Below are 25,619 nucleotides of genomic sequence, written 5' to 3' on the forward strand. Positions count from 1 at the left end.
TGGATATATATGCTTAGATATACTGATATAACATCATTTTAGCGCACTTTATGATATATAATTATATTTTTTTCCTTTGAGAAATAAACCCCAGACTTTTTTGGGGGAGGATGGAAATAATTTGTCATTGCTTATAAAATAGTTTGGTATTTCCAGTAAACTACGAAAAGGCACAATACAGTCTTTCCTTTTACAGTAGTTCTCTGTTTAATTGGCAGAATATGAGCATACATTTTGAAGCCAGAGTTTCCACACTTTGTGGGTGACTTACAGGTTTGAGGTTTCAGGCCTGAGGAACTGGGTGACTCCCGACGCTGGTTGCTGAGATGGGCAAAAGTGTGTCAAGAAGGGACTCTGGCGGCAGGAGGCCTGGAAGTGCAGTGTGTAACCCTCTGCTTCTGTCTCCCTGCAGTGATCCCGAAGGTCACCAAGCACCTGCTCTCGAACCCTGTGTTCACCTGCATCATCCTGGCCGCCTGCATGGAGATTGCAGTGGTGGCTGGCTTCGCTGCCTTCTTGGGGAAGTACCTGGAGCAGCAGTTTAACCTTACCACCTCTTCTGCCAACCAGCTGCTCGGTGAGTCTGCTCCTCCATCCCCCCGGGAGGACAGAAGGCTGCTCGCATGCAGGTAACCCTCTAAGACCGAGGCCCACCGGAGAAAGAGCCCAGACTCTGCTGCTCCTACAGCAGCAGTATTCTTGGGGTCTGTGTGCAGAAGGAATTTCAAAGTCTATTCTTGCAGCAGAATTTGCCAAAGGGATGTGATAAGAAAGAGCTAAAATATAAAATGTACATAAGAAGCATTGCGACAGGCCAGGAGGTCAGTAGATTGGTGTGAGGGACAGAATTTGGGGGAAGATAGGATGAAGGAAGAGGGAAATCAAGACATGCCCAGAAAGGTTAGCAGGCTTTGGTCAGGCACATAAAAAAGTAAGAATATCCTTGGCAGCATGAAACACATAGTCAGCAAATATAGAACTTGGGAGCCATACACTCCCCTCCTGACCCCTGCCCATGGCAGACATAATTAATGGATCACGGCACTCCTTCTCCCTAAGCTCAAGCATGGCTTTACCATCCTTCTCAGTAGGAGACTACGGGCATCTGCTTCCACTGTTTGGAGTTGGCATGGTAAGGAAAACCAATTTGCCCTCAAGGGAAGCAGCATTACTTACGTGGAGTTAGGAAAGTGGCCTCATGACTGATAAGGGAGCTGGAAGAGTCGAGAAGCTCACCCATGTTTCTGGCTCGGACAGCTGGTGGCACCATTTTTGAAACCTGGAAAAAGAGAACAATCAGATCCGTGGGGGAGATTATGAGGTCACATTTGAAGTTGCTGAGTGTGAGACACCCATGGTGTGTCTCTGCAGTGTCCAGTACTTGGTGGGGGCTCAGCAAGGAGACCCCGCCGGGGGATAGAGGTTCTGTTGCATCTGTGTATGTCCGGGTGGTAGTGGAGGACACGGGAGTGGAAGTTACATAGCAAGAAAGTGAATTGAAAGAGAAGAGTCCCAACCATGAGGAAACACAGGAATCTGAGGGGAAGTCTGGAAAGAAATCCACAGGTCATGGGAGTCAAGGAAGAGATAATTCCAAGGAGGAAGCAGGCAGCTGCGTGAGTGCGCACACACAATGAGAGCTGGGTGTCTCCATTAGCTGCAAGCATTGGGACGTCCTGTGTCAAGAGCTGTGTCCCAGACGTGGCCTTGGGGAGCCCATGCTCCATGTGGAGAACTGCCCACAAGAAGGAAGGAGTAGTCTGCGGCTGCAGGACACTTTCCCGAAGCTCAGTCGTGGCGCAGAGGAGAGGGGCCCCAGCAGGTGGCCGTGTGTCCATGGAGGGGGAGCAGGGGAGATGGGACGTGGCTAGGAAACATGAGCAGGTTGCTAAGTGGAGGGAAAAGAGCCAGCAGAAGGGGATTTGCAGGAAAGAGTGGGATGTGGATGGACAGCCCTCGACAGAAGAGCTCATAGGCCCTGCCAGTGCAGAGAAGGAGAGAGGCATGAGTCTGGCCACTAAGACTACGGCTAGTATGGCCCTGCATTTGAGAGAGAGCTCCAGCCCCATGAATTACCTTCTCTGGTAAGTAGGGGGTCAGATTGTCTGCTGAGAGGAAAGGTCTCCTTCAACACTGCCTGTTTCTTCACCTAACGGCCCCAATTAGGAAATGCAAAGGTGCTAACCCATCATGAGTCATCAGGAAAACACACATTAAAACCACACTGAGATACCACTCACTGCGCATCCACCAGACTGATAGTACCAAGTGTTGGTGAGGATGTGGAGCACCTGGAACTCTCATGAGCAGCTGTTGGGAGTACCCAGTGGTGTGAGCACTTTGGACAGTTCCCAGGCAGTGCTTACGAAAGAACATTTTTATGCTGGGATATGTCCGTTCCACTTCTGGGCATATACCTGACAGAAATGAATGTTTAAGTCCACTCCTTACGATCTGCATATGTAACTGCGTTCAGAGCAGCCTGGTGCATAATGACCCCGACTGGATACAGCCCAGACGTCTGTCAGTGGGAGAATGGGTAAATAAATTAGAGAATGTTCATACAGGGCTGCCACACAGCATGAGAAAGCAAGCATTTTCATACCTGCCTCAATGCGGATGAATCTGACAGAGTTGAAAGATGTCAGGCACAAAAGAGGACATATTTGTAAGAGTTTAAAGGGGGAAAAGTTAATTAAAGTGATAGAGGCCATGGTGATGGGAACTATCATTCTGGGAGGGGGAGGTGGGCAGCCTCCGGGGAGCCTTCCTGGGCTGCTGGAAATGTTCTAAGCTTGATCTGAGCAGTGGTTGTAGGGGTGTTTACAGATGCAAGGATTCATCAGCTGTTCCCTTAAGCTTTGTACACTTCCCAGGACATAATATATCTCAACTAAAAAAAAAAAAAAATTAAAAGCCTACTACGATGACACAGCTGGATCATAGCATCTCCTTGGGAACTGCTAGGCTAGCAGAAGCCTATTTTTTATTTATTTGTTTATTTTTTTTTTTGTCAAGTGTCACCTCCAAGAAGTATTAGCAAAATGCAGGCAGCCCTCTAGTACCTGTCTGGCAGGGAGAGGGTAAAGCGGGTCTCTTTATAATTAAAGTCATAAGTTCTTGATTATACCTGCGGTGTCTCTGGTTTCGCCCTCCAGGAGCCCAGGTTCCTCCGTTTCCTCCTCATTTCCGTGCTGCTCTTCTTACGTTCTCATTACATTTGCGCGGTTGCCTCGACGTTGGGGCTGTGTTCTATTTCAGAACAGTTCTATCGACAAACAAATCAATAGTCTTCAGGCCAGAAGGTCAAAAAAACAATCTCGCCTTCTCGAACCTGTTTCTTTCCCAGTGACTCTGTCTGCCAGAGTGCTTGGTAGGGGAGGACCTTCTCCTGCCATGCAGAGAGGCCACCTGCTGGCCCATCTGTCAGTCCGTCTGTCCGGCAGTCCACACAGGTAGCATGCATGCATGGCCTCTCCCTGTGTCCTGCTCGGGGCCTCACTCTAATGAGCATGGACCCTGGAGGGCTGGCTGCAACAGGGCTGGCACTGGGCATTCAGGGCACAGAGACGGACCCCGGGAGCACCAGGCAAGGCTCGCATCAGAAAGTGCTCGGCTCCTGCAGACCCAGGGCATGGGGCCCATGCAGTCACCCCGCGGCATCAGCACAGGGCCTCTGAACCACCCTGGAAGTCAACAAATGGGGCAGGGTCCGGAGAAGAGCAGCACAGACGATTAAGGCACCGATGGCATGGATTTACGTGTGGATCTGTGTGTGACGATAAAAAGGGCTCAATCTGCATAGGTTAACGTAATGAGGAGGGAGTTTCAGGGGAAGTTCTGGTAACTGAATGCCAAGGCTGCACACGCATCGGGGAGGAAGAGAGCAGCCTGATGACGGGTTGGGAGAAAAGGCGCCGAAAGCCTGTTATTGCCATAGTTACGTCCTCACTAGGTGATGCTTCCCCACGGTCTCCGCTAGGAAGTGAAACAAAAGCATAAGACTGCTCTCTGGGCGTGGGCATGTCCGCACCAGTGTTCATGCACACAGATCCAGCCTGCTGGCCAATTCATCCACCCCAAAAAGAAGCCTTGAGGGCCCACTCTGTGCGAGGCACAGGGAACTCTGCTGGACTGAAGAGTATGGAAAAGGTTCCTGTGCTCGGGGAAGCTGCATTTGAGGAGGGGGAGAGTAAACAAGAAACAAGACCAAAAAAGAATAAGGCAGCTTCAGATAATGGGGAGAACCATGAAGATAATGGGGTGAGGAATGATGGGGGAGCCCCTGGATGGAGTATAGGACTGCTCTAGATGGTGTGGTCTGGGAAGGCATCTCTAAAGGGGGTGTGGGTCCAGCCAAGGAGAAATGCCGTACAAGAATGTCCCAGGAGAGGGACCAGCTGGTGCAAAGCCTGGGGTTCTGAATGGGTTTGGTCTGTCCCAGGGAGAGAAAGGAGGAGCCGTGGGCCAGGGGTGAGCAGAGAGGGGCACATGGGGGCTAGACCATGAAGGTCGTTTCTATACCAAAAACCAGAGAAAATCAAGCATAGGTATTCCGAGAGCATCAGATAATACAGAAATATCCCGTGTTTTATTTAAATGTGACTTGTGCTATTTTCTTGCAGAGCTCAGCCTTCCTGATTATGTTTTTCTTCGCCTAATATTAAAATTAATTTGCATTCCCTTAGCACATACCAGCTGGTTGATGTAGTCGATTGACCTAGAGGTCTGTTGATTGGCAAGGAGGAGACCACCTAGACTGGGAAATTGGCCATGCACAGTCTACACAGTGGATAAATGATGCACTGTAATTTAAAGCAAGTTTTAAATGAAGCAAATCAGGACGGAGCAAAGCCAAACAGGAGATTGGAACCCCAGGACTGAGTCTCTGAGAATCAGAAATAACAGGTTTATGATCCCTGCTGCCTTGCAGATGTTCTTTTTATAAGAAGGGGAGAATTTTTATGCCAATTACTCACCAAGAGCTACAAAACATATTGATTGGATGGATGCTCCTTCCCAAGAGGTCTGGGAGCAGGTTAAAATGCTGTCTCCACAGGCTGGTGAGTGCTGGGACCTTTGTGTAAACAGCCACCAGACCCTTCCATGAAGCCCTCCTCAGCTAATGAGGAAAGGGGAGAAAATCCCCAAATGATCTCGAGTCCCCTTTCACATCACCTCAAAAATGCACAGAGAGCACGTGCGTGTTCCCAGTCTGTCTTTGTCTCATGGTGATTCCCACATCAGCCGTGTCTTTCCCATGAGGATACCTTACTTAGCCAGATCGGCGTATGTACTTGGACTCCCAATAACTAAGCGTTTCCACGTCCATCTCCCATGGTTTTCTGTGAGTTTCCGGAGGGCAGAAATAAGGCCCCCTCATGGAGACTTGGAGGCAGCTTGGAGGAGGCGGCACTGCAGTGGGGGTCACTGGGAATTTGGCCCGCGCAGGGCTCGGCCCCCTGCCTGGCACCCATCTGTCTGTGTCGATGGGCCCTACTTCCCCCACTAATGGCTCCCGCCCCTCTGTTTTTCTCCCAGGTATGACTGCAATCCCATGTGCCTGCCTGGGGATCTTCTTGGGCGGTCTCCTGGTGAAGAAGCTCAGTCTTTCTGCCCTCGGGGCCATTCGGATGGCCATGCTCGTCAACCTGGTGTCCACAGCTTGCTATGTCTCCTTCCTCTTCCTGGGCTGTGACACGGGCCCTGTGGCTGGGGTTACTGTTCCCTATGGAAACACGTAAGTCCCAGAAATGTCCGCTCCCACCCCTGCCAGCCCAGGGATGCCTGGACTCATTCTCCATGGTCGGATCAGGGAGCTCTCTTTGTCCCAAGTGGTGACCATGAGTGGAGGGTTTGATGATGCCTCTGTATCTTCCTCCCGGGGTTGAAGAGTCAAATGGACCTTTTGGGTGGAGAGCTCAGACCATTCCGCTCGTTTTGGCATTTGACTTTAGGAATGATTGAAGATAGATAATACAGATGAATTTTATTTTAAAATTCAGCTTTTTTTTTTTTTTTGAGAGCGGGGAGAGAGAGAGAGAGAAAAGTGGGGGAAGGAGCAGAGGGAGAGAAAACCTTAAGCAGGCTGCACACCCAGCGCAGAGCCCGACGCAGGGCTCGATCTCACGACCCTTGAGATCATGACCTGAGCTGAAATCAAGAGTGGGACATTCAACCAACTGAGCCACCCAGGTGCCCCTTAAAATTCAGCTTTAAATGAAAGACAATAGATTTCAATCATTCCAGAAATTATCAGAAGCTATCATCAGGCTCCCATAGTAATTATAGGGTCTCACGCCTAGTAGGTGTTGATAAGTATGGGAAGGAGAAGCGGGTGGGGAATAAAAGGAGAAAAGAGGGAGAAGGGAAGGAAGTTGGTTCTTATGGGACACCTTTTTTCTAGTTATTATCCCAAGACTTTGGCCTAGAGTCCAATCAGAATTGCCCCAGAGGGAATTGTGGAGAGCGCTTACATGTCCAGCATCAACAGCTGTCCCCTTTTCTGTGTGAGAATCTGAAACTGCTTGGGGATCAGTCTAGAGCATCCAGGGATGCAGCAGAGTCAACCTGCAGGAGACCAGTTCCTCCTCACGCCGGTCTCCTCCTCCAGGCAGGCCATCAGGCTTTCTCCGGTAGTCCTGTATCCCAAAGATACAGGAGAGCCGGGCTTACCTGCCAACTGACAAGGTCAAGCAGGCTGAATGGGAGAACACAGGCGGGGGCAGTTGTCCGTATATTCATGCACAGCCCAGGCACTTTACCACCGCCAGGGTCTCTTCTGCCCCCCACCCCAGCCCAGCCCCCATTCCTCCTCCTCCCAAATGTGGCACCTTCTGGTGTGTGCATGCCATAAGTAACAGCATTTGGAGAGAAAGACCGCCAGCCTTCTGTGCCAACTTTCAAGTAGTAAACTTGTAGTGGTTCAAAGCACAGGGTCTTACGATAATGAAGTTCTTCTTCATTAAGAAAGAAAAAAGAAAAAAAAAAAAAGGCTCAGAGCCTACAATCCCACTGCCAACTCTGCCCAAATTGGTAGAGCTCCAATCCCCACCCTCCCCACCCCAGCTCTCCCATGTACGACTTAGATAGATTTGGACAGGTGACTCAGCCTGGCTTTGCCTCAGTTTCCTTCTCTGTCAACCCCACGGGGTCACACTGAGAATAAGTACAACAGTATCCGCAGTACCGTGAACAGTGCCTGGCATGTAAATTGTCAGATACCACCGTCATCGTCCTTATTATGAACCCTACGAGGCTCAGCTGAAAATAATGGCGCTGGAAGGAGACGGTTTCTCTCTCACAGAGCTAAACACACCCACTCCATCCTTTAACCCTTTGCAGTTTGCGTGCTTCAGGTAGTTGTGCCTTTAAAGGTACAAAAGGAAATTTAAAATAACTTGTGTTGTTTTTCTCAGGAAGGCGAATCAATCAAACAGATGATAGTTATTGAATCCAGTCTAGTGGTAGTGGTGTTTAAGCATCACAAGGCTTGCTGCGTGCTGGGAGGAGGCAGAGACAAGGACTGACCCGAGGAGGGGAGAAGGCGGTGTCCGGCTGTGCCTGGTGGTGGTGTGGGGTCAGGGAAGGGGGAGCGGGCTGAGGCTGCAGGAATCATGAGCAGTGACACGGAGGAGGTGGCCCCGAGCTGAGCCTGGGCTGCCTCCAGCCTGGAGGGCACATTGGCGCAAACGGTAAAGAAGAGGCTTCTTCCACTTCTGGCACTGCTATGTATGGCTCTCAGCGGTGGCGCTGGGCTGGTCCTTGCGGGACGAGGAGGGGTGAGGTCGGAGGAGGAGAAGGAAGGGGTGCTGGGCACGTCATCACAGCAGAGGGCAGAAGGCTGTCGCTGGGGAGATCCAACAGAGGTCGCCCTTCCTCTGATGGGTTCCATGTTTCTTCTCTTTTCCAGCTCAGCGCCTGGCTCGGCCCTGGACCCCTACTCGCCCTGCAATAAAAACTGTGAATGCCAGACCGATTCCTTCACTCCAGTGTGTGGGGCAGATGGCATTACGTACCTGTCTGCCTGCTTTGCCGGCTGCAACAGCACGGTATTGGTGATTTTGTGACGGGATGGATGGGGCAGGGGACTCAGGCGGACAAAGTAGCTTAAAACCCGTGGCCAGGGGCAGCAGTGGGCAACCACACGCGTTCCATACTTTGTGTGCGTGCACCGTGACTTTTTCTCAGACTCCACCACGCTCTGGTGGAGGAGCGTCCATCAGCAGGATGGGAGGACTGATCGCTCAGGCCTTCCTGCTAAATCAAATAGGTTTCCAAAAAGTGTCATGGAGCCACTGAAAGCAAAAATTTCAAAGGAAGCTGTACATATGGAGCCAGAGGAAAAAAGATCATGGTTCAAGGTGCTTACCAAGGGTATCAGTGAAACAGCCTGACTCTATAGGTAATGAGCTCCCCATCAACAGAAGTATGTAAAGAAAGGCTTTAGAAAACCATTTATCAGAGAAGACCTCTTCCAAGCCTGAGACTGACGCTAATTTAACCTCTTCCTTAGTTCCCTTCGCCTTTTTATTCTCTACTAGATACCTCCCACCTTTTTCCATCCCCCACTAAACTTTGTTTTGTTTTGTTTTGCTTTTTGGTTTTTTGGGTTTGGGGGTTTTGTTTGTTGTTTGTTTTTCCTTCTCAGCATGAATTGTCCAATTGGCTATCGGCCTACAGTTTTCTGTGTGTTCTGCTCTGCATGAAAATGTGATGCTAAGGGACTAGTCATGAAGTCATGCTGATCCCGCCTTCCAGGTGTGTCTCACACCTGCCTGTCTTCTGCATCCACATCCCCACGGCCCTGGTGTGGGCCTTCCTCACCTCTTGCTTGGACCCCTGTGGTATAGTTGCCTAACTGGCCTCACAGCTCAGGGTGGCCCCCTTCTGGTCCATCTTCTGTACTGCAGCCAAAATGACTTCTGTAACCCTGCAAAGGACCCCTTCTCGTGCTACCCTGTCACCTACAAGATAAGATCTAGGCACTGCACTGGCTTTGTATGTGTCTTCAGCACACGTCCGTCCATCCTCAGCCACTCTCTTCAGCTCTGCTTCCTTTCAGTTTGTGGTATTCAGCTTCCCCTACACAACAGATGTCTTTTTATCCTCTCTCCTTTTAGACAACTCCTACTCACCTGTCAATACCCTCCTCGAATTCGCCCTTCTCTGTGAAGCCTTCCCTTTCCTTCCTTATCTTTGGTGCTCTTGCCTAGGCAATTCCTGGCACCTGTCTCCGCCGGAGGCTGCTCTTTCATTTCACTCCAGTGATCGGCCAAAAATATTTGTCATCTGCTCTGATCTGTGAGTTTCCCGAGTGAGGGCTGGCATCCGGAACTGCTCCAGAAATGTCCAGGAATGTCTAGATGAAGAGAAAGATGAGAAGGAGAGGGCTGAGTGGCTGCTTTAAAGGAATTTAGAGCTGTAATTACTTGTTTCTCCTTTCCATATTCTGTGTCTTTTGGGAGCGGCAATTTCTCTGAAAGAAAAAAAATCGATCACTTATTCTCATCTCCAAAGATTTCATTTTTCTTTGCTTTTTAACATTTAGATTCCTGGCCAGTTATTAACATTTTTCTACAGAGAAAATAAATCACCATGTGGGGAGAGCAGAGGGGAAGGAAAACTGATTTTTTTTTAAATTAGATGATAAAGCAATTTCTTTATGTGAGTGGAAATGAATCTAAAAAAAGGGATGAAGCCTTGCGACTGGTTAAAATAAAAATACAAGCTATTCGTTTTCATGACAACAATTTTATTAACATTCTAATACCCAAAAAAGTTATATAAATCAGTTTTGGTTATTGTCCTGTTTCAGGAATTAAATGGACTCCATATAGGCTGGTGTCCTGAAGCCATACAAGTCTCTGTTTCAGAGCACTCTCTGACCCCCAAAAAAAAAAAAAAAAAATTTGTCTTAAAAATTGCATTTCCCTTCATCTTGCATGTGCAAGAGTCTTATTGAATAAGAGCCTAACCAGGCTCCTGACTGCTTCCAGCTGCTGAAACAGCAAGCTGTGGAATGCAATTATTGGACAGTGAGCTTCTCTGCTTCCCTCTGGACATATCCTTTCTTCACCAGATACCTGCCTTTTCTTCACATTGCTGGAGGCCTTGTATTGTCTGCAAAGCGGAGAGGTTCTCTTCCTGCGATTACAAGTCAGAGACTGAGACAGCCCCAGGCCCCAGGGTTGAGTGAGAGTCACGTTTCTCCCCCATGGAGGCAGATCTCAGGATGAATGAGGGATTTGGGAACACAGAGCCATGCGTATCCTAGAAAGGGGCCCTTGTGACAATCTAGCCTTCAAAACACCCGTAACTGTAGAGCTCACCCCAGCAACTTTTCCAAGAGCCTGCGTGGGCCAGGCAACAGGCCTTCCACCTGTCACTCACGGCCCATGACAGCTTGGCCTAAAGTCAAAGAAATCTCAGGCCACCAGCCAAAAATGAGCAAAAAGCAATTTCAGTCCTTTCAATCTCTGCTGCAGTATTTTGAGAAAATGCCAAATGGTGGGTTATATTCCTGGTGCATTCACTCCCTCCTTCGTTCCTACTTTCCTTCTTGTCTCCAAGCTCCCAGAAAAGCTTCTCCATGGACTGAAGGCTTCCTCCGCTCTCTTCCCTCTTTCCCTTCTCGGATTATTCCTTCCCGCCCCCCTGCCCAGCCCTGTGCGTCTTACCTCACTGGTCCTCACAGCGGCCCGAGGATGGAGGTGTGATTTTGCGATTTTTTACTCCCTGATTACAGACTAGTCCCTTGCCCCAGGTCATGCAGAATGTGCTGGCACTGGTGTTGATGTTGTAGGTCTGTCCGTCTGTCCGACACCCACCCCGGTGTCTTCCTCTGACTCGGGGACTGAACCTCTTTGGGATTCTCACCTTTTTCCTCCTTGAAAAATACCTCTTCGTTCATGCTCCATCGTCAGGACCCTCTACCCACACAGGCTGGCCCTGCTGCCTCTCCAGCCTCAGCCTCCCCTCTCCTCCCACCTGTTGAAGAACGACTTGCTGTGTTGAACTTCCTGGGGTTTCCCCAACACACCCAGCTCTCCCTTACCTCCTTGCTCCTTTTAGCAAGCAGATTCCTCCATTAAGCCCTTCAGATGCATAATCGTTCTTTACCTGCAGCTGGGAAGCCCCCTCCCCGCTCAGCACCTCTTCCAGGGGTGCATTAGCACCCCGTCCTGCAGAGTCCTCCAGCACCTGCTCCATCCGACAAGGTCTGACCCTCCCACCCCCAGTCGAACAGCTTATTGACTCCTGGGTCTGCCTCCCTAGGCTCCTGCGTCCAGGGACGGGGTTCTCTTTTGGACCCTTGCATTTCTAGTGCCAACCATGGCTCTGGATAAAGGCCCCAGGCTTCCTGAACACCTGGCTGGAGGCCACGTGCTGACCCCAGGGAGCCACGGGTGAGAATACTGTATACTCCCTTGAATAGCAATTGGCAGGCAGGTGGGTTGGCTGGTGCAGATTTCAGTACTAAAGCTCCAGTCCCTGTTCATCCCCGACCCACACACAGCTTCCCTCAGAACCTGTGAAGATTGCCCACAACTCAGTTAAATGTGGATAAGTCACCAATCGAATAATTCTGGTTACAGGGGAATCTGGTTAGCATTAGTAGTTTCCTATTAGACTTGCCTTGCTGCCCTAGTTTGGGTTTTGTTTTCTTATTTTCTTACTTCCTATCTCCTTGAGTGAGAGCAGTGGAAGTTTCCAGGACTGTGTTTAATATACAATCGCTAATTCTTCTCATTGCGTATGACCGGGGTGGGGGAGGTGACAAAAAAGATTGTGAGTTAATTTCGTAAGCTTCCTTTGGCATGAATATATTGTCCAGATTGTTTCTGTACCTTTCACTCTCAGAAGTAATTATTCCAACGGAAAGCATGTTGGTATGAGGCTGACTGACTGCTGGAAGTTGTAGCTTTTTGATGTACTGAATAATTGAGTAGAAACAAAAAAAAAAAAAAAGAAAGAAAGACTTTTATCAGCCACCAGTAGAACGTTGAAAGTCAATCCAAGCCCAGCACCGCAGTTTGTAGGAGACTAATGATAGATCACTAATCTGTCCCCCATGCCGGCAATAGATATGCATATCTGTGCATATCCTGTTTGAGCAGAGCCCTGACTTGGTTCTGTGGAGGGCTGGGGGATCCATGATGGACGCATGCGGGAAGCTGATTGTTTACTCTCATGGATCTCAGGCCTGCCTGCATATTAGGATTGTTCGAGAACTTTTAAAATCTGAGTCCTGAGCCTCATCCTTAGAAACTCTGATTTCTTTGTTGCGGGGTAGGATCCAGGCATCAGTAACTTTTTAAAGCCCTCCCCCCACCAAGTGTTTTTGTACGTAACAGAGTTGAGGACCACTGTTCCCCTCCAGACTGTCTCCACCTCGGAACTACTGACATACGTTGTTGCGTTGTTCTTTGTTGTGGGGACTGTGGGGCTCTGCCCATCAGATGCCAATAGCAACCCCTGCTCATTTGTGAAACCACCCATGTCTCCAGATACTTCCATAGGTTCTGCTTGGGGGCCAAATCCCCCACAGTCGAGAACCACTGCTCCAGGAGAAGGGATGGGTTCCTGAAATTATATCTTTCTAGAAGCAGTGTCTGAGCGGACACTGAGCATCCAGCCTTCAGTGTCCTTTCCCTTCCCACCTTCGTGTTTTCAAGCACTGGAGAAAGCAAGCTGGTGACTGGAGGTGCCACGTCAGCATATTACAGAAGAAACAAACTGATTGCTTCTATGCCGTCTCTGCCCTGTACATGGGCTTATTGGGGCCTGAACCAAGGTTTAAACAGTCTGTACATCTGGATTTCCGGCCTCTCTGTACAAGTTGGATGAGAACTGACCTGCCCCTTCACCCCCATAGGGCAGCAATTGCCTGGAGCTGAGAAATGGTCGAACCTACAGACAAGACACCTGATCCCCCGTAGCCACAGTCTCCGCCCCTGACCACCCCTTAACGCCTGCGCCGGTTTACTTCTCTGCTTCCTCTCTTGCCCTCAAAGGTTTGGAGTCTGCAAGCTCTCTCATAGAGCCTGGCCTCATTGGCCAGAACGGATTTAAAAGTCTATATTCATTCAGGCAATGGCTTGTCAGAAGACGTGAATATTCTGGAATCAATCCCAGCTGGGGGGATGTCACCCTGAACATCTAATATATCTCAGGCCCTGGACTAGGCATTAGAGATACAGAGCTGGAAAGGTAGGAGCTCGTGTTTACAATGAGATGTGACATATTGATAGAATTGTGTACAAAGGAACACCCATGAGCAACAGCTAACCTATTAAGCAAAAAGAGCATATTATAAAACAGTGTACAGATTATGATCCCTTTTAGTAAAGAAAAGGAAAAATCTAAATATTTGTATATCTCTACATGGGAAGGTCTCTACAGAAGATATATAACATTACCTCTGGCTAGGGACTAAAAAATTAATTTTTATATGTTTCTTTCACGTTTTCTGCCTATTACTAAATTGTTCAAAAGGAACACGCATCCCTTTTTTAGTAAGGAGAAAACTTTTATATTAAAGAAATTAATAATAACCCGACATTTAAGGATAGGTGGTTACATTCCAAGAGAAAGAAGCAGACACGTGGGGAGATCAGTGAGCCTAGAGGGAACCGGGTGAGGCTGGAAGGGAGGGGTGCGGATATTTTCCCCCCAGAGGAGGAGCAGTGGTGGGGTCCTTCTCGTGAAGGATGAGTGGGCATTTGGCGGTGGAGAGACACAGAAGGACATCACAGTGTGTGCTGTGTGTGTGTGTGCTCCGGGGGGTGGCGGGGAGGCTTGGACCCTGTGCTCTGGGGACAGGTTCCACTTAGAGGAGAGAGAGAAAGAGGGAGAAGCGTAGGGGCTCGGTGCTCATTCCCCATTCCTGAGCATGAGCCACATCCTTCGCCTTCTGTGTTCTGCCCACACTTCCTGCCCGAGGTGGCTGGAACAAAGCGTGGGCCTTGCCGCTCCCCAAAGATCAGCCCTTTCCTCTCCTCCTGCAGGAGATAATTAAGGCTCTGCCCAGATGTGCTCCGGCACCTGCCTTACAGGTTATGGGAGCGAGAGGTGGATGGAGGTCTTGCTTTCATCCCAGAATGTTTCTCCCTGGCCATTATCCTTCAGCCAGTGACCTTGAAAGGGAACATGAGAGTATATTTCTTCTTGCAGTTTTTCAACATCCCCTTTGCCTTGAGGCACATGGGTTGCTGGTGCTCTTTGTGCTGAGCTCTGAGGTCTTTACCTAAAATACCAGCTTGGGTTGGGCCAATGCGGTGAAGAGATTCTAAGCTACAAAAAGACAGTAAGGAATGACAGGAGAGGGTCTGAGGGACTCGGCTGAATCATGAGGGAGTCCGTAGGTGTCTAGGACGGATAGGAGCTCATTGCCACTGGAAGGAAAATGTCCCGATCTGTCTCTCCCTCATTAGGATGTCATGCACAAGGGATCCAAGGTCTCAGAGGCAGCAGCAGGACCGAGCACGACACACCTCAGCACTCTTGGTGGAAAACTCCCCTCCAAACTACAGAACAAGGGCCCGACTTTTAATCGAAATTGTCATTTCTGCCTAGGAACTAACTACATTACAGTAAGAAAACCAGAAAGAGTATTCTAGAATGTTGGGAGTAACCCTCCACCTTTCAATCCGGGAGGCTCTCAGTATACCCGACCTCATCACCCCCGTACCTGTCCCCTTGGAAAAGTCATCTTTCAACCTACAAATCAGTGTTATTTGTACGATTAATAGCAGTTGGTGCATTGGTATTACATGTAGGGGGAAAAGACCCAAACACAAACAAGTTCGTTTGCCAGTATTTTTGAAACATTGCTGAAAAGTATTTTTTTCCTTGTAATATGAGCTGTCAAAATAGCATGCTTATGATTTCCTGCATCAATAGAAAATTAGCCCCAGATTCCAAAGAGTAATTTTTCTATTTTCATGGTCTCCAGCTTTATTGTAATTATTTATCCCCATCATTCTATGTGAATGGAAACATTTCTCAGTCGAAATTAATGACTGAATGTGGAATACGAGTATGATTTCCAGTGACTGCTACTCTTCTTCATTGATTTCTTCTTTATTTTGTAATGTTCTGGAGTTCTTCTTTTTTTTCTTTAGTAGATGATGTATTTGTATTGTTCAGAAACCAAAAAGTATTAAAAAAAAAAAAAAAAAGAGTAGAAACTCTCCTTTCCACCACTGTCTTCCATTCACCTACCGTTTGACCCACCACTCTGCCAAGTAGAGTAATGAGTGTTTTTAGTTTCTTGTATATCCGACTGGCATTTAATGCATCTCTAAGGTCTTTCTTAATCTGTACCTTGTGTGTGAGGTTTTCGTTGTTAATACTTTATGTTGGTGTTCTTTCCGTGTCAGTACGTAAAGAACACTCTTACGCTTTCTGACAGCTATGTAATCTTCCGTTATGGGGATCTGTTGGAGCCTGTGTAACCAGTCCCTGTGATGGGCATTCAGACTGCTGCACGGCTTTAGGTCTTGCAGACATCATTGTGTCTCTTGTAGTTCTTAGGTCATGTTATGCCCAGGACAAGTCTGCCTATAGGATAAGTTCTTATAGAATTTCCAGGTCAGTCCCACTCTGTCCTCTGGTGCCAAATATTGCCAGGCCAGCTCCTCTGTGAGCACAGTGGTCATCTGATTATCAACATGATAGATCAGGATGCACTTATTTCCAGGAAAGCCAGACCCCGCCCCCACCCCACCTCACCTCACTATATGACACCAGACAGAGAATCCAGCTCCCCTGGAGACGGCAGAAACCGCATTCCCTCCCACAGAATGGCGAACTGGGAAGACATTCCTTTGAAACAGGGGTGGAAAACTGGGCATTTCCCAGGTCAGGAATGGTTAAGCCAATCTCCTGGAGCCTGGTGTACTTTCTTACTAGTTAAATATATCGGGCACTGGCCAGGAGAGCATTGGGTTTACCACTTCATTCAGGCCATGACAGTCTACAGGCGGGTTCTGAGACCCATCTGAGACTGGCCCGAAGGGACTGTTGTATCCAGACAGGGTGACAATTCAGATCCCAGCCTCTATCATCCCTTCAGTAGAGTGGATCGTTCTGTCACACCCAGGTCTGCTCTGTATTTTCCAGCTTCCTGCTGCTTGGAGCTTTTGCAAGTTTACGAGTTCCCACATAGACACCCGGTTAATATCAGCAGAAGGGCTGTCCCCCCACTTCCTTTCTATTTGGGACAGTAGTCTGAAACCCCATTGGTGGAAAGTCATCTCTTGCAATTATGGGAAAGATGAAACTGTGTGGTCCTTGTCTGCGGTTCTTTCCACCACGTGTGGACGTGTGGGTGGAAGGTTCTTCCCAAACAGCTGCCTCTGCAGCCAGAGTCCCTGCACCTCCTCTAGCATATGACATCCAGGCCCATCTCTTGTGTCACCTAAGCCCAAATGAAGGATGTTCCCCATCTCTTGCCCTATGGCCACAGGCTTAGCATGTTCCCTCTGATACCCCTTGGAAGGGTTGCACAGAAGTCCCAGCTGCCCCCCAGACCGTGGGGCCACCCAGTGGTTCCTGGTCATTGTGTCAGACTGAGTCACCTGCCCAAAAAGGAGACCCACCCAAGTCCCTGCTCAGACCCTCTGGCTTACATCCTCCCCAGCCTCTTCAGCCCTTCTCGAATAAATTAAGTTAAATCTGAATAAATAAAGACAGGTTTGCCCAGAACCTCTGGGAGGGACCCACCCATTTGCATCTTCTTTCCTTGGTGCCAGTAAGCCGGCATCTTCACTGGTTGTATTTCTCACTTCTGCTCTTCTGGCGTTAATGACCTTATAAGTGCCTCATTTTTGTCTAGTCGGCCTGAAGCTGCCCTTGGCCTGTTTTTGTCTCATCCCTCTCCCTGGCTTCACGCACTGCCACGTCCCTCCCTTTGTCTCGGCCTCAGATCCCACGGTGGCTCAACTCTGCTGTCCACTCACTCCATTCCCCGGGCATTGGCTTCATGGACACATTCACCCCCTGGACCAGGCAGGGCCAGGCAATCACTGTGTCAGACAGTCTGAGAGAAAGAGGTCTCTTTGGATCCCATGCCATTAGGAGCAGGAGCACAGACTGAATCCAGAGTGGATCCATTTTAGAAGGGGTTTTTCACTTCTCAGAGCAGAGAGGAACCAGGCAGTTTCCTTTTATGGTAAATATAATGCAGGCGAGCCCTAGTCCGGGTATTGGGCAAAAATGTATGACTGAGCATAGGTACCAGTTACAGGTTACTTTTTAAACTGAAACAAACCTCACCAATCACATGGTTCATTCACCGGGTCCTGGCCCTGATCACTCAGTTCCAGTACTCACATCACATTTCTAAGAGGCTGAGTTGGAGCTCACTTCTTAGGATGCTTGATGAGGCAGGACCATAGCCATCCCCAAGGGCCCTGTTCCTCATTTATGCCTGAGCACTCTTTGGGTCCGTGTGGTTCTCAGCAACCCCCCAGACCTGGACCTCTCTTTTCTCCCGGGCTACTGCAGGAATCAGAGACAGAAGGATTTGAGGGTTTGAGAAGGATTTAGGATACAGTGAAATGAATAGGACTTGAGATCTATTCATTTGTTCGATAAATAGCTCTTGACTCCCTGTCATGAGCCGAGCCCTGTCCCCTAGAGCTGAGGATAAATTAGGGAGCAAAACCACAGTGGTGTCTGGCCTCACTAGCCTCATAGTCATGAGGAAGACGGATTAGACGTGGGAGTAAGGGGCGGGGTCCAGAATTACCACCCGGTTTCCAGAGAGTTAATAGGGTACCACTTCTCAGGCAAGAGATGCAGAAGGAAAGGAGGTTGGGGCGGGGGATGTGCATCTGTCAGGGTTTGGTCAGGAAAACAGCACCCACAAGTATGTCGGAAATAAAGAATTTAGTGTGGGAATCAGAGCTACTGTGAACATGGGGGAGTTGGGGAATTAAAATCTGGGAGGAGTGAGATGAAGGATCGGAGGACAGTTACTCCATCCCCAGAAGCACCTGCTCAGGTGGGTACGTGGGGGCTTGTGGGAAAATCCCAAGAAGCTGTGTTCACGTGGTTGCTGAGTGAGACGAAGGGGGTGCTGGCCATGTCAGCAGGCAAACAGCCACATCAGTAGAGGTGGGCACGGGGCCCCTGTTGTCAGCAGGACAGGCAGAAATGAGGGGGGTATAAACATGGATGCTAGGGCCAACCAGCACCTTCTGGGCACCTCCACAGGTGTGATGTCATCCCTGTGTCTGACTTTCTGAGGGTAGTGGCCTCTGCTTCACATCTGCCTTCTAAATCGCGTCCGTGTCGTGCCCCCCCCCCCCGCCCCGTCTAGCCCTTACCCCTGCAGGGAAGGGGGTTCTAGGGAAATAGCTCCCAGCGTAGGGGGGCGGGTAGCGCCAAGCTGACAGTGCAGAATCTGGCTCTGGATGTTTGTTTTGGATTCTGCTTGGAGATGGCAACATGCTCAGAGCCCTGGGGCAGGATGAATCAAGTGGGCCTGGGAGGGTTATGGGCTGTGGAAGCCAGGGACGGGTGTGGTTCAGGGGCGTGCACTCCTGGGGGGGCTCCAGTAAGAGAAAAGTAGATGGTGGGTCAGGATATGGATTGGGTTCCTGCCTGTGGGGGACAGAAGCCAGCCCAGCCCGAGTGAGGGGGAGCTTGGGGGATGAGGCGGGTGGTGAGTGTAGACAGTTAGCGAAGTGTGGTTGTGAAGTTGGGGTCTGAGGAGGGAAGGGAACAGTTTTCCCCAGCCCTGAGTAGGGAGAGAAGTGACATTTTAAGTTCTAGGTGGGGGGAAGTCCTGCCTCCTGGTAAACGCAGAGGGAAGAGCATGGCATATTGTGCTCCAAAACCATCTGCTAAGCTTCACCTGCTGTGTCTCAGCCCCATGAAATGCTTGGGAGAGTGTGCTTCAGACTCCGTCCTCCTGCCAGGAGCCACGAGGTCTCCTCCAGCCGTGTGGTGAAGGTCCTGCAGCGGGGTGTGGAGTGTGTCCTCATGGAAGGAGGTGCCGGCTCCTCAGGGGTGCAGAGGGCCCCGGCTCAGAGCCGGCTCAGCAGGGGGAGGCTTCCCAGAATGAGGAGGTTTTACAGAAGCCCTAGGAAGCCCCCAGGCAGAGGTGTGTGGGAAGGGGCAGAGGGGCAAGGCCTCAGCACCTCTGGGGGCAGGAATTACAGGAAACGCCACGGGGTGCTGTAACTGGGCTATTTACACAGAGGCACCTGCTCTGGGCACAGCTCCTAGGAAGAAGGGTCCAGCCCCACACGCTGTCTGCCCACAGCTCTGCCCTGTGGATAAAAGCCCTGTGCAGGGCACAGCCATACCAAGTGGCCCTGATGGGGCAGGGACGGGGGGCACCTAAAGGGCCTTTGGACACCCCTGAAAGCAATCCCCTGTGGCTTGATGGGATGAGAAAAACCCCTACCTATGCTGTGTTCTGTGGGAAGAGAAAAGGAAGGACAGGGAGGGTGGAGAGGAACGAAGACAGGCAGGAAGAATGTGAAAGCCAAAGGGGATTTGTTTGACCCTCAGGAGGATTTTCCTTGGCGTGTGCTCTGAAAGCCAAGCAGTCCCGAGAAGAAAAGCAATGAATCATTTATGATTGTATTCATTAAAGGCCTCTGCACTATTATTATCAAACCTTAATTGGCTTGGCGCTCGCTTGGCACTGCCTCTCCCCGCCCCTTCTCCTGCCTTTGCCATCAGAAATTCCTCTGATGATGAAGGGGGGACCGGACCGCGCCCGGGAGCAGGGGCACCTGGGCAAGGATCCACCCGCAAGATCAAGTGGAATGCAGTCCCCCCCTTTTTTTTTCTCCTTGGATCAAGAATTAATAAATGTGTCTGGCTTGGGCTTTAGCTCGCTGCCCGTGTGTGATCTGCTCCAAGCTCCTGGCACCCCTTAGCTCCCTTTGCTTACCCTGTCATGTGAGAATGTTCCCATTAAGCTGCCCCTTCCGGTGGCCCCACAAGAGCAGCGACTTCGTGCATGACAATGCGTGTCCTTTGTTCCAAGTGCCACACTGGGCGTCGAACCCGGCAACAATATGCAGGTTACCCGATGTACTTCTTTTAATATACTTCATTGTAATTATCACTGCATAAAAGAGAGGACAAATTGGCAAGTAATTATAACGTGAATTTGGCAATGTTTTATCCTATTGTGGAGGCACAGTTTCCTTTCTAATTGTACTGGGGGGGACGACCCATTTGTCTAGGGTACAGCTTATTGAGGGATTCTGGAACGTGGAAATGAAACACACAGGAGATGGGACATGGGCTTTCCTCCCCTTAAATATTCCTTTATTTGCATGTGTTTTGCAGCCTCCTTAAAAAGCTAACTCGTTTATTCAGGCCTAATTAATGGAATGCCACAGAATGCATAATTCGGCTGTGACAGCTCCAGCTGATGGATGGCTTTGGGTTCGGAAACAGGAGATGCCCCCAGTTAAAAGGGCCGAATACTTGCATTTCAGAATCTCACCGGCTGTGCGTGCCTCACGACCGTCCCGCCCGAGAACACGACTGTGGTTCCCGGAAAGTGTCCCAGTCCCGGGTGCCAAGAGGCCTTCCTTACCTTCCTGTGTGTGATGTGTGTCTGCAGCATGATCGGGGCAATGGCGCAGACACCCTCGGTCATCATCCTTATCAGGTAAGCGCAGACCCAGGGACTGGCGAGCCAGCCTCACCTCTCGCCCTGCCCCTTGCCTACCTCGTTGGGTGTCCGTGGTCCTCAGGAGGCCAGAACGTTGGGTACCGTGTGAGTCTCACAAGCCAGCTTCCTCAGGCTGATAGGGATCTGTTACCTTTGACAGGGACCTCACAAGAGACCAGAAAGTGTGGCCCAAGGGAGATGATGCCCTTTCATACCCTCCCAAGAGTAGACTCTGCAGGTGATTATGAAAGGAACTGTGGTCCTACATTGATTTTTTACAGAGAGCAGCATCGTTGGTGTAAAACAAAAATGGCATTGGACTAGCCAAGTCCTCAAGTCCAGCTCCCGTCCAGCCACTGATCAGCCACATGACCTTGGGCACATTTTTCCCTCAGACTTGTTTCTGAATGGGGGCTGGGGATTGACGTCATTGGTCCTGCTGGCCTCCTGCAGTGGTGTGGGTCCCATTGAGACCATGTGTGTACCAGAAGTGACCGCTCTTGTATAAATAGATGGCTGGAGAGAGCACCCGTAGTGTGTGGCTCCCTGCCTCTCGGGACCTGCCCTGGGGGCAGGGGAGGTGCCTCCAAGGTGAACTATGGCGTCATCTTCTGAGTAACTTGTACACTTGCCAAGTTATCTAGTGTTGTGTGAGGAACCTAGAAGTGGAATGCTCCATAACCCAGTGTCTCTACTGAACCAGAGGAAGTGGCACCAAACACAGACAGACCCACCTTCCTGGGACTCGGCTAATTCACTCCTAGGGGGTAGAGATACAAGTAGGAACGCAATGTTCGAGTGTGACCTGTGCCAACAACGCACATCCCCAGCTGCTTTATCCACCTCCTCTCTCTTTCTCCCCGTGGCCATCACATTTCCCAATCTCGGTTATGGATTCCTAAGGAGGAGCATTTCTACGAAGTGCTTATGTGCTCGAGGAGGTCATTAGCAAAGCCTTGTTAATGTGCAGAAGGATTAAGGCAATAATAACAAAGTGCCATTCTATACTTGCTAAACTTGAGGAATCAGTGTTAAATATTCACACCCTGTCCTTGCAAGGCTGCAGCAAAACTGGTCAAATCGTATACTGCTGGTGGGATTGAAAAGCCTATCGCTCCAATTTTCAAAGAAGCAATATAGCATTGTGAATCAAGAGTCATAAAAATGTTCAGATTTTTTATGAAGTAACCCAGCCTCTCACCACTTAGGAAAATACTTCTCTACCAGAAAAACAGCTCTGTGCTGACAGGTTTTTATTACAATGTTAACTATAATAGCAGAAGAACCTGAATTGGAATAATGAATTAAATTACAGTACTGTGCCATAGCTCAATCGGATAATGAAAATTCCTAAGAATGTGAAAAGTATTTGTGGAATGAACTATTGCATTTAAATTATATACGGAGGTTGATTATATATAATACGCATGTGGACAAAACCCATCAGACCCTAGGTATGGGTCTAAGGTGGCTGCGTTATGGATAACGTATTTTTCATTGTTAGAAATTCCTGTGAAGTTATATTGTGTTGGTCACACACAAAAGGCACCAAGGTGCAGGAAGAATGACCTTCATGACAATTAGCAGTGACTAGTCGCCTTTCTCTGCTCCCCATGACTTCTGTACAAAAGAGCCTGCTCACTGTTTGTGACGGGCAGAGCAAACACAGAAAGTTGAAATCTTAATCACTTCCAAGTCCCAGCTTGATAAACAGCTCTTGGAGATTTTCAGGAAACATTTGATTCCTTCGTATAGATCAGCAGCAGATGATCTACATGACCTAGGTTGGGCCTCAGCCACCCCATAACTCCATGCTCTGCTGGAGCCTGCTGGAGGCACAGGCTCACACATTGGGTCCATCGAGATGACCGGGGTAGCACCTTATTCTGTCACCATCCCTGTCCACTACGCCATCATAGATGTTCTAGGCAGACACGAGGGCAGAGCCTGGGCCACAGCCCAGGTGTGTGCCAGTCCTTACCCTGTCCCAGAGTGATGGCTCCACTGTAGTGTGCAGAACACCCGTAGGCGAGGATATAAGCTAAACCCCATCACGCCCCTCTTTGGAACCCGCGCCGGGCTCCTGTTTTAATTACGTGTTTACATCCTTATTAGCATTCCCCTTCTACTGATGGGGAGGTGGAGGCTCAGAGAATGGTTAAGCAGTATTCTCAAGGTCATCAGCTCGTAAGTTGTAGACCTAAGCCCCCATCCCTGGCCTTGCCCAGACCTTTTAGTAACATTCAGACCTGAACCTTCCGTTTCTGCATAACTAGACCCGAGAAGGAAGACTCCCTCCGGGGGAACCAGTTCCCCAACAGGATATGAAGGGAGATCTTAGCCCCTTGCTCATTTTATTCCTAATGACATGAGAGCTGAAAGGAAAGCAAATTTCAAGTAATAAGTATTCTAGCTCATGCGTATTCTAGCTCATGCCAGCACGTTTTCTTGAAAAGGAGAATTTGCTTTTATTTGGATGTCTTTCAATTCAGAACCTTCAAGTGAATGTGCAAAAACCAGAACCATGGAGCTCAAAATAGCTCCGAAGAACTTGGATTTTGAAACATGTCTATTCTAAAGAGAACTGGCTGTGGTTCTGTCCAGAAATGCTGATCTCATTGTTGATATTGTTCAGGTATCTGGTTTCATCAGCCAGAGAGTGGTTTTCCCATCACTCAGAGAAAGTCTTGACCTGCTGGCCCATATTGCACTCTCTATAATTGAGAAGAAATGGGTATTTCCCCAAGAATAACACATTTTTAGTTTTCACTGAAAATCTTAGAACTAGGGCAAAGATTGTAAAAACTACATCCATGTTCCTTTTGGTTTGATGGTGTCCTTTGGCCACTCTTCCAAGAAGCCAAAGACGTGCCCACCTGAGGCTCGAACCAGGTGGTAGGTCATTGGAATGGATGGCGTTGGATGGTGAGATGAATGACCTCTGGGGTCATATAAAAATATAATTTTAGCTACCAAATCCATAGTCAGAGTATGTATCCTGGGTATTAGATATCCAATGGTACTTTGTTTCTGACATTTATTTTCTACAGAACTGATTGCCTAGGTCCTCCCTGTGTTGCATGGGTCTTCCTGGTCTTTCAGCCATATTGAAATGCTCCTGGTGTTTCCAAAGGCTCAGCCACACTGGACTGGTTCTAGGCCTAGCCAAGTCCTTCCAGGAGTTATAGTCATGTGGTTACCTCTCCATCTCCCCTAGGGACTCCTGATGGGAATAGCATAAGGGGAAGTTTCTCTGCCAGTGGTGTCCAGGATGACCTAAAGCAGGTGTGCGTGGAGTCGGGCAAATATGTCTCCCTTCACAACCCCTCACCACTCCACCAGAGATGGGGCCAGCCTGGGTCATGAGTGAGAGACATGTGCCTACCCCTCCACCCACTTATATATTACTCAGCATATCATCACTGCACTCATGGTGAACAAGATACAAATTGTCCCTTGACTCAAGGAAAGAGGACAAGCATTGAATTAATACAAGTTTCAAGAGTAAGAGGCATTTCAAAAGAGATGTGTTATCAGCTGTGAGGGCCCCTTTATCTGGAATAGGTCACCTTTCCAAACCTCCTCTACTGTCGTACTCATCCCAGAAAATGTTACACTCTGAGAATATTCTAGAAAATGTGCAAGAGAATCATTCTAAGGGACTGTTGTAGATAAACCAGAGCCAGGGTGATTGAGTCAGTTCAAAACAAAGAACCATGACTCTATGAAGGTACTTTTCCAATTTAAAAGGTACTGACACTGGATATAGATGAATGGGTTGTTTTGCAAGTGCGGTCCATCTGCGGTGTCAAACCACGCCCGTCTGGATGATTTCACAAAATAACCTGAGAAGGTCGAGGGTGTTCATGGTGCTGGCTGTTTGTGAAGCCAGAAGAGAAATGGTCTTCCTAGTTGATATTTCCCCAGTACATGTGTGCTACCAACTTAAGATGTTTTCCTGTCCTGGCAAAAGCAAAACGCCTTTAAAGGAAGACTTTAGGGACCACATTTGCATGTCTTTCTTCCAATGACAAGATTAGCCCTGTTATTAAAAAAAACACTTTTAAACTTATCTTGTCACTGCAGTTAGTTCTTTTTCAGACTTTAGGCAGAGAAAGCCGAATGAATGAATGAATGAATGAATGGATGACCAACCAACCAACCCACCCATTAATTTCTAAAGAATGGCTCTGAGGGATGGGGTGGCTGGGTGATAGACATTGGGGAGGGTATGTGCTATGGTGAGCGCTGTGAATTGTACAAGACTGTTGAATCATAGATCTGTACCTCTGAAACAAATAATGCAAAATATGTTAAGAAAAAAGAAAAAGAAGAAGGTAGCAGGAGGGGAAGAATGAAGGGGAGTAAGTCGGAGGGGGAGACGAACCAGGAGAGACGATGGACTCTGAGAAACAAACTGAGGGTTCTAGAGGGGAGGGGGGTGGGGGGATGGGTTAGGCCTGGTGATGGGTATTAAGGAGGGCACGTTCTGCGTGGAACACTGGGTGTTATGTACAAACAATGAATCATGGAACACTACATCAGAAACTAATGATGTAATGTATGGTGACTTACTTAACAATAAAAAAATTTAAAAAAAAAAAAGAATGGCTCTGATGGACGGCCGTGGATGACTCTGGGGTCTGTTAATTAAAGCGAGTGATAAGAATCTTTTCCTCTCTCCTCTTCACCTCTTTGCACGTAGGACAGTGAGCCCTGAACTCAAGTCTTACGCCCTGGGAGTCCTGTTCCTCCTCCTCCGTTTGTTGGGTATGTATGCTCTCTTTATTCCCTCAGTAATGAATTGGATGCTTATGACCAGGTGAGTAAATATCCATGACTTTGTCCCATTTCTTGAGCTTGCCTTTTTTTTTTCTATGAATTTTAATAACTATTAGTAAACAAGAGAAACTTTAAATCTGTACGTTTTGCTCTGGGTTTAGACCTGTTCTCTCTCTGGGTACTGCAA

The 25,619-nt window shown here is 48.8% G+C and overlaps 1 protein-coding gene across 3 annotated transcripts in view; it reads left to right on the plus strand.

The window, feature by feature from the left end:
- The window catches only part of SLCO3A1 (solute carrier organic anion transporter family member 3A1), a 319,640-nt gene that overhangs the window by 268,941 nt on the left and 25,080 nt on the right, over window positions 1–25,619 (plus strand). For all 3 annotated transcript variants that reach the window (XM_025893293.2, XM_025893295.2, XM_025893294.2), the window contains exons 5-9: window positions 413–577; window positions 5,542–5,740; window positions 7,913–8,051; window positions 20,472–20,647; window positions 25,356–25,420. In XM_025893293.2, coding sequence (XP_025749078.1) covers window positions 413–577; window positions 5,542–5,740; window positions 7,913–8,051; window positions 20,472–20,647; window positions 25,356–25,420 — 744 coding nt within the window. The remainder of the gene's footprint in view (window positions 1–412; window positions 578–5,541; window positions 5,741–7,912; window positions 8,052–20,471; window positions 20,648–25,355; window positions 25,421–25,619) is intronic.

Source organism: Callorhinus ursinus, unplaced genomic scaffold (assembly GCF_003265705.2).
Source record: "Callorhinus ursinus isolate GAN/ISIS: 27379988/994484 unplaced genomic scaffold, GSC_fseal_2.0 scaffold45, whole genome shotgun sequence".
Lineage (NCBI taxonomy): Eukaryota > Metazoa > Chordata > Mammalia > Carnivora > Otariidae > Callorhinus > Callorhinus ursinus.